General features: G+C 40.8%; 1 protein-coding gene across 1 annotated transcript; it reads right to left on the bottom strand.

Annotated features, from left to right (window-relative positions):
- Window positions 1-675: 675 nt before the first annotated feature.
- Window positions 676-17816, bottom strand: rab6bb (RAB6B, member RAS oncogene family b). The gene is given in 9 exon segments (XM_017706363.2): window positions 676-3284; window positions 5592-5658; window positions 5844-5937; window positions 8649-8760; window positions 11306-11411; window positions 14181-14234; window positions 14330-14388; window positions 17546-17719; window positions 17722-17816. Coding segments are annotated over 9 exon segments (801 nt in total). The 5' UTR covers window positions 17792-17816; the 3' UTR covers window positions 676-3219.
- Between the last annotated feature and the right edge of the window lie 1927 nt (window positions 17817-19743).

Below are 19743 nucleotides of genomic sequence, written 5' to 3'. Positions count from 1 at the left end.
TAGAACACATCATTTCAGTGGATTATGGTCCAGTTATGTTCCCTGAGATGGAGGGAACTCGGAGACGGAGCCTTGAGGGTCCCCCCCCAGTGACGAGGGGGAACTGCCCCAGTGATGGTTTAGTACTGTTATTTCTGAGAGTGTATATAGTGAATAGGGAGGTTTTGAAACACAGCTAAAGTATCTCTAACACTTTACTTTGAGTGATTTTGAGAGTTGAGATTTTTTCCAAACAGCTTTGGAGCACTTCTATCGGTCCAATACTGGTCTACCTCAAACTGCACATAAAAAAATGTGAACAGCACATTTCAGTTTTATTTCAGAACTTATTACTGTACAGCTGTACATTGGAATAGTGCAATACTAGTGTATACAGCATATATGTGTATATTCAGAGTTGGTGCATATATATATATATATATACACACACATCTTAGATATTTTAATATTTTTTTTGGTATTTAAAATCTATAAGGGGGCTATGCACCCAAGATTTTCACTCACTTTCCACCTGTGCAAATGTGATGTGACAATAAACGTGATTTGATTTGATTCGTCCTGAAATTCCACACAGCTGAGCTCAAGTGCTAAATAGAAATAGAAATACTTGTTTTTTTTTGGACAGTGACAATAAACTAGACAAGAGTGAAAAGAAAACCCATGAGCCGTGAGCGGTTGTGGTATCAACACGTAGAGTTTATTGATCTTTTCAGACAGATGTCATGCTCATAAATGTCCATACAGAATGAATAGAGAGCCAACTGCACTGCTCTGCTCAAGCCCATGGCCACAATCCCAGCATGCCCTGCGAGCTTACAGCAATGCCGGGGCCTATGATCATACACACTCTCAGCATCCTCTCACACTGGACCTGCTACACCTTTCGACCTCACTGATGGACAGAGTGAACAGAGGATTTCTCTAAAGGAATGATTTCATCACACGAACGTCTTAAATCCATCCAGCGCAGGGGTCAGCCATCCCGGCTGAAATGACTGCCACCCCACCACGTCGTACCTGTTCGCGGTTATAGCCATACGATGAGAGCTTTGCATTTTGGTGTTAGAATAACAGAAGGCACACTAGTGTCACAAAAGTGGAAGGTATTAAAGGAAGAGGCTGGACAGTACAGGTTAAATATGAGATAAATATGAGATGAATTATTATGTGACGAGTCTAAAATCTATTTATTCCTGTGGCTTCATTAACTGTCAGCTGCTGTGACAAGATTTAAGGTTTCCAGTGATTCTTTGACATTAATTCCTGACCATCAAAACGAAGGTCATTCTTCTAGTCTAGCTATATCATATCTAGTGGAAGAGTTACTGGCACTAGAAATGAACTGACCTAACCTTAACATCTTTACAAGGGCCGAAAACAGCCAAAATTAATATATAAACGTCTATACACAGTGGCGTCAGTGCATTCATGTAAACAAAAAAGAAATATACATATGTATATATATATATATATATATATATTATATCAAATAAGACATTATAACGAAATAGTACTGATACTAGTCCTACTACTGTGAGTAAACAGTTCACATTCCTTTAACATATTGGTGCAATGACCTGAATCTTATAGAGTGGACTCGAACCACGTTTCTGTACATTCTCCCCCAGCTTTGCTCTGCTTAGTACATCCTGTCTGGATCTGAGGACTTTTATCCACACAGGAAAGTGTCCATTCATATGGGAAACAACAATCGTTTCGTGTTTACACCTTACACACGTACCCAAAATGTGCTCGAAGGACGACGGACCGCACTACAGTAAACACTCACGAAGGGGACCGCGACAAAACGTATCGTATTTCATCACTTTATGGCGTGGACAACGACATGTTTCCTTCTTTCAGGACACCGGAACAAAGTGCATGTATTAGAGGTAAAAAAAAACCAAAAAAAAAACCAAAGAAACAAACAAAATCACTGGCCACCGCTCGCAGTGCAGCAACAAAAGCAGCGAAGACACAGACAAAAACCTCATAATATCCTCAGAATATTCCTCCTCACTTCAGCCCTGATGTCACTTTTCCCTCGTTGCAATGCAATCTGAAACAGTTTAGCTGTCTTCAAAACAAAAGAAAGGATAATAATGATAATAATAACAATACATCAATAAATAAACGACTGTCTGATGGGTAAACATATAAGGATTAACAGCAAAATGCTCAACATCATAACATGGGAGAGAAAGAGACACCCCCCCCCTCGCCCCCCCAAAAAAGAAGGTGAAGCCCTTATCATTCCAGAACGTACTCATACAGGTGAACACTAACCTTTTTTTTGGTGGATGTTAATGACAATACAAATACTATGTACAGTACAGTACAGCATGGCTGATCTCAATAGTGAAAACGCATCCAGTCTTTTTGAACTGTACTCTCATCGTACCTGTGGACGGCTCAGTTTACTAAGTTGAACCAAAAAAAGATGCAAAGCCTACGGTGGGGGGCAGTGAATGTGTGACCGGTCGAGGTGTGTGTTTAAAACCACATAAAAACACAAAAAAATGCAGTAAATTATTAGTATGTCTTGCTAAATCTACACGGAGGAAAGTGCTGCATTGCACTGACTCAATTCAAAAGTGTATAATTTACATAACTGTGTTGATGTAATATATTTCGTTCACGTGGAAACGACACCTTAGAATCAAGTAACTTTTTTCACTGCCTCAACTTTATCTGGACAGGCCTGAGTAAGGCCACACTGCCTTTCCCCTTATCTCCAAGTCCTTTCCTTAATTACTAATAACGTGTAGGGGAAACCGGACTGACATGCATGGGGTATAAGAAAGAACGATTACCCTATACGCTGCAGCTAAGCCTGTTCAATACTCACTATATCTGTGAAGGCATCATTTTGCACTTCACTTCATGTACAAAAATACAAAACGTAACGTAACGTGAAATTTTTCCAAGAAATGTCAGAGAAAAAAAATGGAACGTGTGTCATTTCATTCCCTACGTAATTTCGGCAGCATGTCTTTACCTTGTTTTGTAAGTATACGTAATATTTTTGTCCTTTCTTAAGCATCTGTGTTGACAGTGTGGATGTGATTTTTACATCTGAGAGTTTCGATAACTTTCGGGCCACTCACTCGGATGTAAAAAGCCTATGTCCAATCGTTACGTTCAACTGGATGCTGACCCATGGGAAGCAACAGAACAAGCAGGTTGTGTAAATGATGGTGTCCATGAGGGGACGCTGTACTAACAGGAGCAGCCACTCTCGGTGGCCGGGGGCTCCTGCGGTTTGTCCAACTTGATGTCGATCACTGAGAGGTTCTCTGTCAAGGAAGTCTGATGTCTGTTCATCAAATGTTGATGCAAAATGATTTCATGGATGTGGTGAAAAATATGTACTGTTCATATGATCCACACAGTCACTCTGACAGACTGTAATACACTACAGGAAGCGTAGGGGGCGATATGGCTTCTACTGTTTCATTTAAAAAGCTCTATAATGTTCATATGATCCACCCAGTCACTCTGACAGACTGTAATACACTACAGGAAGTGTAGGGGGCGATATGGCTTCTACTGTTTCATTTAAAAAGCCTCTATAATGCTCATATGATCCACACAGTCACTCTGACAGACTGTAATACACTACAGGAAGCGTAGGGGGCGATACGGCTTCTACTGTTTCATTTAAAAAGCCTCTATAATGTTCATATGATCCACACAGTCACTCTGACAGACTGTAATACACTACAGGAAGCGTAGGGGGTGATATGGCTTCTACTGTTTCATTTAAAAAGCTCTATAATGTTCATATGATCCACACAGTCACTCTGACAGACTGTAATACACTACAGGAAGTGTAGGGGGCGATATGGCTTCTACTGTTTCATTTAAAAAGCCTCTATAATGTTCATATGATCCACACAGTCACTCTGACAGACTGTAATACACTACAGGAAGTGTAGGGGGCGATATGGCTTCTACTGTTTCATTTAAAAAGCCTCTATAATGTTCATATGATCCACACAGTCACTCTGACAGACTGTAATACACTATAGGAAGCATAGGGGGCGATATGGCTTCTACTGTTTCTTTTAAAAAGCCTCTGTAATGTTCATATGATCCACACAGTCACTCTGACAGACTGTAATACACTACAGGAAGCATAGGGGGCGATATGGCTTCTACTGTTTCTTTTAAAAAGCCTCTGTAATGTTCATATGATCCACACAGTCACTCTGACAGACTGTAATACACTACAGGAAGGGTAAGGGGTGATATGGCTTCTACTGTTTCTTTTAAAAAGCCTCTGTAATGTTCATATGATCCACACAGTCACTCTGACAGACTGTAATACACTACAGGAAGGGTAGGGGGCGATATGGATTCTACCGTTTCATTTAAAAAGCCTCTGTAATGTTCATATGATCCACACAGTCACTCTGACAGACTGTAATACACTACAGGAAGTGTAGGGGGCGATATGGCATCTACCGTTTCATTTAAAAGGCCTCTGTAATGTTCATATGATCCACACAGTCACTCTGACAGACTGTAATACACTACAGGAAGTGTAGGGGGGCGATATGGCATCTACCGTTTCATTTAAAAGGCCTCTGTAATGTTCATATGCTCTGCAGTACATTTTCCCCAAACTTTTGTCATGATTGCTAAAGACTAGAGATATAAAGTGACATTTATCAAAATGACTCAAATCAATTATAATTTTTTAGAAAATCCTTCAGTGCATCAGAAAATCTTTCAACACAATTAAATCCTTTCCGCTCAATCCTTTCCACTTCAGTATTTTAAAAATACATCTTATCCAAGTAGTATGTAGAATATAATCAATACAAGATGACCAATACGCCCAGTCCCATTTCACCCTTTGCCCCTACCAATTAGCCCGGTTCTTGTTGAGCTAGAGGGGTGGGGCGAAACTCCAAACGGAGGTTTTTCAGAGACTCCAAACAGAGAGAGAGAAAAAAAACACGAGAAGGCTGAACAAGAGACCAGAGAAACCCACAAATGTGAAAATTTTCTGTTAAAAAATACAGTAATCGTTTTATCTTTGTTTAATGTCGTATCAGTGTCCTTTTCTTCATTACAAGCATCAAAGAATAAAGAATCAGAGGTGGACAAAGGCATATGACGCCCTAAATGTAACTAAAGCCCAGCAGTGAGGAGCTGAACTTTCCCCTCCTCTGCTGTCACTGCAGACGGGCAGGGTCGCCTACAGAGCAGCGCTGGTAGCTGTTAATGAAGTGATGCTCTTTATTTGAGGGTCTCATTTCAGAGGGAAGATCTCAACCACTGCCCTGTAACTCAGCTCCAAGGAGCAAAGTGACCCTCGAAAACAAGGGGTAGGGGTAAAAACAAGAAATGGGACTGGGCCAAAGTGTTTCTTGGATTTTGACGTTTGAAAATACTTGACGAAAAATATAATTTTTATTTTGGACAAATAATGAGCACATACTTTATTATCGATTCTAACCACTTCTTCCAAAAAATTCTCAGAAAATTCACAGTTGAATCATCGCTCACAGGTTACGATGCACCGATGCATTTTTTACACCTCTAATAAACACTAAACCAAGTGGATGTGAATAAAAGGATACTGCCCTCTTTGTTAGTTTCATCTAGACTCTCCATCCCAGGTAGAGCAGCGGCCACTCGCCGGAACAGCTGAGAAACCAAAGCAGAGAGAGTTTAAACCAGAGAGGTGGTGCAGGATAAGCTGATAAAGCACTGCAGGCTTGGACTGACCCTCCAGCTAAATCAGATCTCTAAGCGCTACATGTCAAGGACTGTACTGTTTTGCTGAGCCTGTGGTGAGAATTAGGAATGTTTTGTGCTGCTTTCAGACTCACCTGCTTCACATTGCTGCCTGTTTTAGCACTAGTCTCGATGAACATCACGTTCAGCTCTTTGGCCCTCTGCTCGCCCTCCTCAATCGTGATTTGCCTGTTCATGAAATATACAGCTGATTAAAACGGGAAAAATTCAAATGTACACAATTTCCCCCTTTTACCAAATGTAGACAATCAGCCAAGACACAGTTGGTGTTGGCTTTGCACTGGAGCTATGAGGCTAATGTAGCTGACCAGTAGTTATAACCTTATACCCCACCAGTTAGCATCTTGACTTGTAATCTGTGTAATCTGCAAGTGATAAAAAAGTGTTAAAAAATTGTATGATTTTTGTTGCACAGCATCTTGTTCCATCAAATCTTTGAGTGATAAAAATGCTTTACATAATGACATTGATTCCTAAGAGAAACTGTTGTTGTGGTTATCATATAGTTTCGGTTAGAAATAAAAACAAAACAAAAAAAAAAACAAAAAAAGGAAATTTAGCCACTTCATATACACCGATCAGGCATAACATTCTGTCCACCTCCTTGTTTCTACACTCATGGTCCATTTTATCAGCTCCTACTGTCTTACTGTATAGCTGCACTTTGTAGTTCTACAGTTACAGACTGTAGTCCATCTATTTCTCTGATACTTTGTTACCCCCTTTTACCCTGTTCTTCAGTGGTCAGGACCCCCATTGATAATTTCTATTTCCACTTCGTGGCTGGGAATACAAGAGAGCATAACTGTCCTATGTCTCTTTCTCTGGGTGGGTAGGATGTCTCTCTCTCGCCCCCATCACTCAGAGTGACGCTAGCCAATGCAGGGGTCTGAATCTAACATAACAGAATTAGTAGTTAGTGTTCTCCTCCAAGCGCGTTGAGCTGTCCAATGACGTTACATTAGCGGCAGCTCAATAAGATAAACTGGCCTCCCAGCTCGGTAGTATCATGTGAGGAGTTAGACTAAGCTGTGGCATAACTCGACACGACTAAATTAGGAATAAAGGGGGCAGTCATGGGCTGGAGGTTAGGGAACCAGCCTCGTGACCAGAAGGTCGCTGGTTCGATCCCCAGAGCCGACAGCACATGACTGAGGTGTCTGTGAGCAAGACACCTAACCCGCAACTGCTCCCCGAGTGCTGCGGATTGGGCTGCCCACCGCTCCGGGCAAGTGTGCTCACTGCCCCCTAGTGTATGTGCTCACTAGAGTGTATGTGGTGTTTCACTTCACGGATGCGTTAAATGCGGGGTGAAATTTCCCTGTTGTGGGACTAATAAGGGTCTCTTAATCTTAAAACTGAATAAAAAAGTTAACAATTCATGGTGCATTAGCTTTATAAGTCCAGTATAAAAAAGGAAAAGCATGTCTTGATGGATGTAACATCCTGCCTTGCCCCGTCTTTCTGATTTCTCCTCCCTGCTCCTGCCTTCTTGTTATCTGTCTCACCTGTCTGCTGTCTGTTCCATGTGTATTTGCTTGTTCGCTTGGTGTTTTCTTCTGTCAGGCTCTGTTTTGTTTATCTCTTGCCTGTTTTCCAGTTTTCTTCATGTCCCTCTGTCTTTGGTTTTCTTTCTGTTTCAGTATTTTGTTCAGTAGTGTTCTGTTTTCATTTAGTCACCTTTGTGTCATGGATTTGAACAAAACCAAGGACTTGCACTTCCATCCTGCCTCTTTGTCTCTCCTGACGTTACAACTGATTACATTCATCGTAAAGGGGGAAACTGTGTAAATCTGAGTTTTCACCTAACCATCACTTTTTAACCCAGTCTGCTATAAAAAGCAAAAATAAAAGAAAAACAACAAGAAAAACTGAATCCTGCTAATATTCCCTTTGTTTCGCTTCATGGATGAAGTCTGCCATTATTCGAACTAGGAGCCATTTCACTGGCAGTTTATTTAGCCAGACCAATCACTGTGTCTTGATGAGCTATGTGGGTGGCTCAGTTAATGACTGAAGTGCAACTGCTGGGCTTGAAATGGAAGAAGAAACCATGACAACAGCTACATTAAGGTTGACATTCATAATATAGCTCTGTGCAAAGACAGATTGCTATGGGGGGGAATAGCAGACTGAACTGATGAATCAAAACAGGGTGAAATCTCATGGGCTTCAAGGTTGACTGCAGTCCTCTAGCTAACATGAGTGACTGAGTAGCAAACAGGAAGACACAGATATAGTGAGCTACCTTCACATTCCAAGCCTCGTTGCTCAAATCCGATCTCTCTGACACGATGGTTCACACTCGTTTAGGTCAGTGACTCAAGTCCGTCATTAATGTGATGAACCGGTGTCCTGAAATGACCCTCATGAGCTCATCCTGCTCAGTAACGTCACGTGACTGAATCACTGCATCATTAGCACAAACTAACGAGCAGAACGAGCTTCACTGAGAAGATCATTAACTCTGATCAGCTGTCAGCTTCATTATTAGAGCCAGACGAAGGAGAAAAAGGTGAGAGGAGCTGCTTTTCCACTGTTTACAGGCTTGAATGCCTATTGGGCGCTGTTACCATGGTAACGCTGAATGCACGCGCAGTGAAAAAAAGGACATGAATTCTGATCTGAGCGTCACATTAAGGTCACATGGCCACAAATCGGATACGTATCTGATCTAGAACCACATATGAAAATGACTCAAGTTGGATTTGAAAAGATCAGATTTGTGTCCACACAGCCCTGAAAACACCAGATCTGAGTCACATTAGGGCAAATAATCTGATTTGTGCCACTTCAGCCTGGTACTGTGAATGCAGCCTATAACAGCACTGAAACATAACGACTGCACCACTGTGAAATTCAGTCTAAAATGAATTAACCTCTTTTCTTCTAAGTCTGTTTTGTTGCCCACAAGCATAATGATCACATCGCTCCCCCTCTCCGTCCTGACATCATCAATCCATTTAGAGGTCAGCTGGAAGGAGTTCACATCTGAAGAAAGAACGAACAACAAGGTCACCTTTAAACAGAGCAATCGGAATAAAATCAGTGCTGTTAACCTAACTGTTGCTACTAAGTTTAAAGCAACGCACTGTAATAAAAATAACATCTTAACAAGTGAAAACATCCTAAATCTAGTCAATAAATCTAATATCCCTCATTATGAGGCTGTTGTAAGAACAATCTAAGATTATTCCACCTGTTTCTGTACAATTGTACTAGTTTTAAGTGATTTTATCTGGTGAAAGTGTCTGATTCCATTGGCAGATTAGTTCACTTGTTTGGAGAAATAATGAAGATAATTTTGCTCATTTCAAGAAATAATGATTAAAACAAGGAACATGATCTGCCAATGAAATCAGACACTTTTATAAGATAAAACTGCTTAAAAACAAGAAAAAATGTCTAGAAATAAGTTCAATAATCTCACAATATTCATACAGCAGCCTCATAATGAAAAATATTAGATATACTGACTACATTTAGGATGTTAATTTACTCACTAAGACACCATTTTTTGCAGTGTGTATTGTAGTATTGATTATAATGGACAATCAGTTTGAACAGATGAGGACAGAAACCCCACTGACTTAAAACTCATTTAGAATAAGAAGCCAAAGGCCAGGTGATGAAATTCCATACCTTCAAAAAATGGATTCGTTGTAGGTTCTTTAACAAAGTAATGGTTTTATACAGAGCCAACTCAAAGAACCATTTCAATGTTGAACCACTTAAAACCCCAGGCTTATTATTCAGTAACTACAGGGACTTCAGTGTAAACTGGCTAAGTTGTTCTTAGGTTTTAGAAGTGTGGGGTAAACCTGTGTGGAGTAAATACAGATGTTTATGATAAAGAAGCTGGTGGCCATCCAGTCTACCAAACTGTTTCAAAATCAGTTGAAAACATATTTGGGATTTTTAACTGATCTTGGACATTAGACTAAAACCCTTTTGGTTTGAGTGACTCTAAACCTTAATAATGTTTGTTTTATTAAAACAAATAACTGAATATTCCATTTTGTCACTACCAAAACAATCACAACACCCAAACTTTACCAAGTGTTTCAGTAGTGACTGTGTCGGTGGTGGTTTTTACGCAGCCAGTAAACCAGCAAACACAGATTTGAACAGCTGTTCACAATAAAATCAAAACACAAAAAGTACTTAATTTCAGAAAATGTGTTCGGGGGGACAGTTCTTAATGTTCCACACTGATTTTCAGACTTTGGGACACATTTACTTCAAAATGAGATCTAAAAATGGAATCTAACAAGGACGCCGTCTCACTTCCTGCTTGAAAATCTAAGGGCGTGGCTAAAATAAGGCTCTGCCTAAAGTCTAAACTCTGTTTCGGTAGTGACATAAAAACATGAGTAAGCAATTTAAAAAAAAATTATTATTTTAATTAAGCTAAAACTTTTTATAAACCTAAAACAATTTTTATTCATCCATTAATAGTTTTACTATTATTATAACAAGCGTAAATTCTGATTTTCAGACTTTGGGACAAATTTACTTCAAAACAATGGGATCTAACTGCTCACTATATGGCCATGAGGGACAGGGATGCAGCCTCACTTCCAGCTCTAAAATGCAGGGGCGTGGCTAAAATAAGGTTCTTCATACATACTAAAACTCTGTGTTTGTGTAGTGACCTAAAAACCTGGGACAGCACATTTTTTTTATTCAAACTTTGTACTTAATTAAATCTAAACATTTCAACTTCACTTTAAAAAGATGTTTTAAACATACTATAAAACAAAATTACAAAAAAAGTAAGTATCATTTTCCCAAAAGTGAAAAATGTAGGTAACAAAAAGTACCCTATAAACGATGATTTTGAATACATTTAGCTTATTATTATCTCTGTTAATGCATTGGATTTTAATAGATTGAACATAATCCTTTAAATATTTAAGGTTTGAATTAAATAGCTTTACTGTGAGACTGTAGTCTAAACAGAATGGTCCATACAGCACCAAAAAGATCTGGTGACTTTTCATAAATTCTTCAGTCAATTCTCTGAATAAATGATGTAAATTAAGCTGTAACTCTGTACAGTTTATAATTACAGCTGTAAGCTGTGTAAATGTTTCTTTCAGACGCTGGACTAGTTGGAGGGAATCTGTGGTAGCTGCAGTGCGGAGTTTTCACAGGAAAACTTCAGGGAAAGCGGAAGTCAGCTAATCTTTCTTATTGATGCTCCAGTGTTCTTTGTGTAGCTGGATAAAAGTTCATAAGAACAGCTTTGGGAAGAGATTCTCTCGGTCTGACTCATCCCAACATCTGTACTGTTATGGGGGAACAGCTGGAGCTCCATTTCATATCATACAGTTACATCCAAACGTTTATTTAAACATTTTAGCAGCTGGCACCTTTGGCTTCTACTGTAGATGAATTTCGAGTCAGCGGTCAAAATGATCGTCCGTGGTAACTGATGTTGCCAACGTGGCAGACAGAGATTAGGCTGAAAAACACTGGAGTCTTCCTTTAATGTTGGCTCTATTGTCTGAATGCATATTTGTGTGAAGCTCACTTGTGATGTCATACACAACCACAGCCACCGTGGAGTCTCGGATGTAGCTGGGAATGAGGCTTCGGAAACGCTCCTGACCAGCGGTGTCCCACAACTGTAACCTCACCTGTGGGGGAAAAAAACCCCAAAAAAACACGGTTTACTCACAGACAGATCAAGGTCTTAAGAGGCCCCATACATATATACACACACATACATTATATATATATATATATACACAGTGGGGCAAAAAAGCATTTAGTCAGCCATTGATTGTGCAGGTTCTCCTACTTAGAAAGATGAGAGAGGTCTGTAATTTTCATCATAGGTACACTTCAACTATTTTTTTTTTTACTTTTTAAAGAATGTATTTGTAAATTATGGTGGAAAATAAGTATTTGGTCACCCATAAACAAGCAAGATTTCTGGCTCTCACAGACCTGTAACTTCTTTAAGAAGCTCTTCTGTCCTCCACTCATTACCTGTATTAATGGCACCTGTTTGACCTCGTTATCTGTATAAAAGACACCTGTCCACAGCCTCAAACAGTCAGACTCCAAACTCAACCATGGTCAACACCAAAGAGCTGTCGAAGGACACCAGAAAGAAAGTTGTAGACCTGCACCAGGCTGGGAAGAGTGAATCTACAATAGGCAAGCAGGTTGGTGTGAATAAATCAACTGTGGGAGCAATTGTAAGAAAATGGAAGACATACAAGACCATTGATAATCTCCCTCGATCTGGGGCACCACGCAAGATCTCATCCTGTGGTGTCAAAATGATCATGAGAACGGTGAACAAAAACCCCAGAACTACACAGAGGGACCTGATGAATGACCTGCAGAGAGCTGGGACCAAAGTAACAAAGGCTACCATCAGTAACACATTACGCCGAGAGGGACTCAAATCCTGCAGTGCCAGGCGTGTCCCCCTGCTTAAGCCAGTACATGTCCAGGCCTGTCTGAAGTTTGCCAGAGAGCATGGATGTTCCAGAAGAGGATTGGGAGAATATCATGTGGTCAGATGAAACCAAAATAGAACACTTTGGTAAAAACTCAACTCGTCGTGTTTGGAGGAAGAAGAATGCTGAGTTGCATCCCAAGAACACCATACCTGCTGTGAAGCATGGGGGTGCAAACATCATGCTTTGGAGCTGTTTTTCTGCAAAGGGGACAGGACGATTGATCCATGTTAAAGGAAGAATGAACTGGGCCATGTATCGTGAGATTTTAAGCCAAAACCTCCATCCATCAGTGAGAGCATTGAAGATGGAACGTGGCTGGGTCTTCCAGCATGACCATGATCCCAAACACACCACTCGGGCAACGAAGGAGTGGCTCCGTAAAAAGCATTTCAAGGTCCTGGAGTGGCCTAGCCAGTCTCCAGACCTCAACCCCATAGAAAATTTGTGGAGGGAGTTGAAATTCTTTAAAAATCCTACAATGAGATTTTTTTTTTCTAATTTTGTCTCTCATAATTGAAGTGCATCTATGATGAAAATTACAGACCTCTCTCATCTTTCTAAGTAGGAGAACTTGCACAATCAGTGGTTGACTAAATACTTTTTTGCCCCACTGTACATATAGATATATAATTTCAAATTATATTATTATTTTATTCTAATTTTTATGTGCAAGTGCAATAGCCTATCACTTATGCTGTAGCCCTGGTCAAATTACAAGTGAAAATAAGGACATATCCACTACAGAGAACACATTTCTGCACATTTTAATGCACAATTACTGTTTATTTGCTGATTTTATGTGTTAATGTTTACCAACATGACATATTCAGCAGATAAATAGATATTTCGCACTGACATCGCACTGGCAGAAAAAATCCATTTTTAACCCGTGTGTGGTGTTGTGGTCTGTAGGATGCATTTTCATGTTTACCATAAGAAAAAATGACATGGTTTATTATTAATCCACATTATTATTATTTGCTCATTTTCAATGAAGAATATATAAAATAACACCTTCACTCTGTTCACCCCCCACACACTTATATTAAATATGCGGTGTTGGGCTGAACCTGCAGGGAGTAAAAGTGTGGAGGTGCTGTGTCCTTCACTCGGTTCTCCTCCTACATGGCCTGCTGTTAGTGCGTTTGTGTGTATGTGAGGGTGGACAACATGGACAGGCTGCTGACTGGCTACAGCTGCTAAAGGAGAACCCTATGCTGGACACTGGTATTTGTACATAAATTGTTATGGCTGTATTGATTTAAATAACCAATAATGAGGTGGGTCCACCAGACCACTGAGTGACAAACTCATCAACACCACACAAGGGTTAAGTTTATTCCCTGTAGACAATGTATTTTTCAGTTAGAAAATCATCAAAATATGTAACTTGACCAGATGGTGTTTCTGCGCATCACTGCACTTTGGATCTGAAATCTTTTACATTTTCATAATAACACAAAAAAAAACACTCACAGTGGTCAGGACCCAAATGGACCCTCACAGAGCAGGTACTATTTGGGTGGTGAAGCATTCTCAGCACTGCAGTAACACTGACGTGGTGGTAGTGTGTTAGTGTGTGTTGTGCTGGTCTGAGTGGATCAGACACAGCAGTGTTGCTGCTGGACTGAGAATAGTCCACCAACCAAACCAGGGTCCATGGGGGTCCTGAGCACTGATGTTATTAATAATGTTGTACCTGATTGGTGTAAATGCTATATAACTACACTGCTAAATATATATATATATATATATATATATATATATATATATATATATATATATATATATATATCGCAATCTGCACTGCAATACATTTAAATACAGTAACAAATCCTTACAGTAACAAAAGCTCAATGTTGCTCTAATGACTAATAAACAGTAGGCTGTGCAGGCCTATAATAATAAACACAGCAGAAACAGTTTTCTTACAGTTCGATCCTCCAGATACATGGTTTTTGATAAAAAGTCGATTCCAATTGTTGCCTAGAGAAAAATAAAATCACCAGATCAATAATGTTTGAAAGAAGCAGTCTGGACAATCAAAACCCATCAAAGAACCTTGAAGAAGGATGACGTACCTGATAAGTGTTGTCAAAGCTGTCATACATGAACCGTGTAATCAATGAGGTTTTACCAACTACAAGAGAAAACAGGAGAAAACTCACACTATTAAGATACACTGCACAAACTGAAGCTTACACTCTTAAAAAGATGGTTTCTTCAAACGTTCTTTGGTAAAGAAAATGGTTCTATAGAACCCTCTAGAACCTTTAATACTTAAAGAGCCCTTTGCATGATTAAAATGTTCTTTACATCATGAAAAAGTTCTTCATATTGATGATAAATGCGTTGTAGAAGGTTCTATATAGCACCTTTTTGAAAATGGTTCTATATGGCACCAAAAAGGGTTCTACTATGGTTATGAAGTCACTAACAGGAGAACCCTTTCGGCGCTATACAGAACCATCTGCAGCAAAATCGCTATCAATCTGAAGAACGCTTTCACGGGGCAAAGAACCCTTTAATCATGCAAAGGGTTCTTTGAGTGTTAATGGTTCTATATAGAACCTTTAATACTTAAAGAGCCCCTTCCATCATGAAAGCGTTCTTCAGAGCAATGATGAATGTGCAGGAACCTTTTTGCAAATTGTTCTATATGGCACCAAAAAGGGTTCTACTATGGTTATGATGTCACTAACAGGAGAACCCTTTTGGCACTATACAGAACCATCTGCAGCACAATCACTATCAATCTGAAGAACCCTTTCGCAAGAAAAAGAACCCTTTAATCATGCAAAGGGTTCTTTGAGTGTTAATGGTCCTACATAGAGCCATGTTCTTTACTAAAGATCCCTTACAGAACTAAAACACTGCTCTGTAGTTGAAATAATGAATGAAAGGCTTTCAATTTCATGATCACATTAAACATAAATGATCATCTCATCACAAAACAACCAACTAGTTGGTGAAACACATTCACTTTTATTTGTATTATTTATACATTATTGAACCAGGAGAACCGAGAACATCAGTGAGATGAAAGATGGCTAATATAGGTGGCAGCACATGTAGCGATTAGTTCCCACACACACAAATAACAACACCAAGCACAAGAACGATTAACAACCCCTTACAAACTGCCTTATTACATGCTGAGGCTTATTATTCAGTAACTACAGTGACTTCAAAGCAAACTGAGCTACTCTTATATAGAAGCGTGTAATAAGACTTGGGGCCTGCTGGTGAGCCCTGGCAAGGGGTTAAGCTCTGTACCCTGTCGTGCTTTGCAAACAGAAAGCAGAAAGGCGGCAGACTGCAGGATTTCACTAGGCCTCCTCCTCGGGCTGTGCTCACACCCAATAGGGCTGCTCTGCTCAGGCCTTACAGGCCAGGCCTGTTCCTCAAGCTGCCTTGAGAAATCTGGTACAGGCTAAGAGCCGTAGTTCATGGGCGTATCATATACTGGGTCTGAAAACGCACCTACAGACCCTGTTAGATAGATTGGCAAGAGAACCAGGAAACCTGGATGGCAGCATTCCACTGCCATTCCATGTGTGGCTAACTGAGTAGCAGGCCCAAGCCTAAAGCTGCCCTGCCTCAAAATGCCTATGATTCCTGACTGCTATTTCATTTGTGGCCACAGAGCAGCTGCAAGCAGTGCCATTTGTTTGGCCACATGTATTTGTAAAGGAAGCCTATACAACTGGCAGCAATCTGGGAAAAAAAAAAAAAAAATCACAGAAACCATGAAAAGTGAAATCACAGTGTAAAGGATTCTAACGGTTTAACAGGTGTTCTGGGACTGATTCCTGATGCATTTGATGGTTACCGAATGGGATCTAAAGGTGTCTAGTGGTCTCATTAGGTCAATTCCCGTTAGAAAGGAAAAACATCATTAGGAAGACCATCATTAGGAGAACCATCAGGAAGACCATCATTGGGAAAGCCATCATTAGGAAAACCATCGTAAGGAAAACCACTAGGAAAACAGTCATTAGGAAAACCATCAGGAAAACTATCATGGGGAAAACCATCATTAGGAAAACCACCAGGAAACCAATCATTTAGAGAACCATCAGGAAAACTATCGTTAGGAAAACCATCAGGAAAACCATAATTGGGAAAATCATAATTTGGAGAACCATCAGGAAAACTGTCATTAGGAAAACCATCTGGAAAACCATCATTAGAATAATCATTAGGAAAACCACCAGGAGAACCATCATTAGGAGAACCATCAGGACAACCATCAATGGGAAAAATAACATTAGGAAAATCATTGTTAGGAAAACCACCATGAAAACCATTATCAGGTGAACCATCAGAACAACCTTCATTGGGGAAAAATAACATTAGGAAAACCATCATTATGAGAACCATCAGAAAAACCATCATTGGGAGAACCATCGCCAGGAAAACCATAAGAAAAACCATCATTGGGAAACCCTTTAGGAAAACCATCACCAGGAACACCATCATGAAACCACCACCCTAATAGTTCTAATATCCCAGCAAAGTCTGGCAAAGTTCCAGCTCAGCTGCACCAACATTCTGTTTTATGTCGTAGCCCTCCTCTATGACGCCACAATAGCTCCCCTCTATGACGCCACAGTAGCAAGTGCACGGTTTCGCGTGCCTGTATTCCATACGGCATAGGATATCTTTCTCAGGGAGTGCTTCCACACACGCGCGCACACACACACACACGGTGTGATTACGTCTTCTCCCATACAGACAGCAGAGCAGCCCAGAGCTCAAGATCACCTTCATCACGACAGCTCGCTGCCACACACGCTGACTCACTGATACCATCATACGAGCTGTAATAGGGCGGCCCGGCGCTGCCGCCGCTGCTGCAGTGCTGCTCTGCTTTTACTCCCCTATTACAGACGTTATTACAGGTCTATGGCGTGCGAAGGCTGCCAAGTTGAAGGATCCCAACCTGGGTGTGTCTCCACTGGACAACATGGGAAACGCTCATCGTTTCCAACACTGTTCTCCTGGATATCAACACTAGGAACACGAGCCACCACGCCCAGACTGACACTACTGCATATTTGCCTCCCTCATTATTACTATTGTTGTTATGATTATTATGACTGTTATTAGCGCTCATACAACAGCATGCGTGCCATCTAATGCTGTTAGTGAATGCATTTAGAATGATCCGATCTCGAGAAGCTTACTGGGCAGCACCCTTTTGGAATTTTTCCGTTCCACCTTAAATGGTGCGCTGCACGGGAAAATTCGAACAAGAAGCTCAGGGGCACAAATAAAACACAGCCAGTACTCACCGCTCTGCTCCCCTAAAAAAACAAGTTTGAATTTCCTTAAAGGGTTCCCAAAGTCGCTCCCCATGGACATGGCTGCTCTGACGGATGGATGTGGTGCAGATCCCACCTGGCCGGAGGAAACGCAGACGAATAAAGCCCCCCCGAATGTCCGGCTCTTGCTCCAGATCGATGGGTGTTGCAGCACTTCGCTCTTGCTCTCGGAGATATGAAGAGTCTGGATGAGGTTTCTTTTCCTGCGCTGCGCATGCGCAGCTCTCTCTCTCTCTCTCTCTCTCTCACACACACACACACTCACTCACTCATTCTCTGCCTCTCTCTCTCTCTCTCTCTCTCTCTCTCTCTCTCTCAAACTCATTCTCTGCCTCTCTGTCTCTCTCTCACTCACTCACTCATTCTCTGCCTCTCTCACACTCTCTCTCTCTCTCTCTCTCTCTCTCAAACTCATTCTCTGCCTCTCTGTCTCTCTCTCTCACTCACTCACTCATTCTCTGCCTCTCCCTCTCTCTCTCTCTCTCTCTCTCTCTCTCTCTCTCCCTCTCTCTCTCACACACACACACTCACTCACTCATTTTCTGCCTCTCTCTCACACTCTCTCTCTCTCTCTCTCTCTCTCTCTCTCAAACTCATTCTCTGCCTCTCTGTCTCTCTCTCACTCACTCACTCATTCTCTGCCTCTCTCTCTCTCTCTCACTCATTTTCTGCCTCTCTCTCTCTCTCTCTCTCTCTCTCTCCCCGCCCTCCTCCCCCTTTCACTTCACACTTGATGTTTACGGAAACGGAGCTGAGGCCTCGCGCATCCGCCCCGCACTGCATTTGTGCATTAATGCATTTATGGCTCCTTAAAAGAAGCCATGCGTGTGCAAGCAAAGCTCGCGTGAAACCACACACAGCCTCGTGCTGCTCACAACAAGCTCGGATCTCTTGCGAAACTTCCTATTTCTTTGGGATTCAATCAAGTCGCTCACGTTGGGGTTTGTGGGCTGTACATGTTTATGTGGCGTTGTGGGGTCCTTACACTCTTGTGGAGACCACAACGTCAGTCGTTACACTCTGAGGTGAAGGCATGTTTTAAGGTGAAGTTTAAGGATAGGGATAGGGTAAGGGTTGGTGTTAGGCTAGTCGTATTAAGGGTTAAGGTTTGGAGAAGTCTGCAGGAATTTAATGGAAGTCTATGGGATGTCCCCACAATTCACAGAAACAAACGTGTGTGTATGTGCGTGTGTGCATGTTGCAGGTTCTCTGGAAACAAGATTTTAAGATAAATTAGTCTGTTTACATGCCTAGTTTATATGCTTAGGATTAAATTTGAAAGTAATTACACCAGCAGGTCGAATAACAACACACGGTCAGATTTGGAATGGTCAGAATTTGTTGAGGCCTCAGAGGCAGTGAGTCCATTTCTCTGTGGTGACTTGATGGAAAACATGCACACTTTCAGTGCAAATGCAAAATACAGTACATAAAGCTATCCGTATATAGGATAGTATAGAAAACACCTCAAAGGGGAACTCCACCAGTTTTTCAGATTTCCTGCATGAATAGTTGAGATGTAAACAGACACGTTCAGAGCAGTTTGGTGTGAAAATCCTGTTCTAGAGAAACTTACCGAGTCACAATTGTTCACAGTGGTGGTGATAGGAACCAGACGTCCACCTCTAAAAGCTCCTCACAGAGAGTTATTATATGAAATGGACATGAATACATTGTTCGAGGCCTAAATTGTGGTTTTAAACAAAGCATTCATGGTCCCCAAAAAACATTTACTAACAGCATTTTACCATCATCAACATTACACATAAAAACTACAACCCCATTTCCAAAAAAGTTGGGACGCGGTGCAAAATGTAAATAAAAATAGAATGTAATGATGTGCAAATCATGTAAACCATATTTTTAAAGGAAAACACCACAAAGACAACAAATCAAATGTTGAAACTGAGAAATGTTATTATTTTTTTTACATATATATGCCCAAAATGAGGGAGCAACAAAAGGCTGGTAAAGTTGTGTAATGCCAAAAACACCTGGTGGTTAATTGGCAGCAGGTCAGTAACATGACTGCATATAAGGAGCATCTCAGAGAGGCGGAGTCTATCAGAAGTATAGATGTGGAGGGTTCACCACTCTGTGAAAGACTGCGCCATCAAATAGAGCAACAATTCAAGAAGAACGGTTCTCAACATAAAACAGCAAAGTTC

This window comes from Pygocentrus nattereri, chromosome 17, assembly GCF_015220715.1.
Source record: "Pygocentrus nattereri isolate fPygNat1 chromosome 17, fPygNat1.pri, whole genome shotgun sequence".
Taxonomy (NCBI): domain Eukaryota; kingdom Metazoa; phylum Chordata; class Actinopteri; order Characiformes; family Serrasalmidae; genus Pygocentrus; species Pygocentrus nattereri.
The sequence above is the reverse complement of the archived record's forward strand: the minus strand, read 5'-3'. Positions and strand labels throughout refer to the sequence as shown.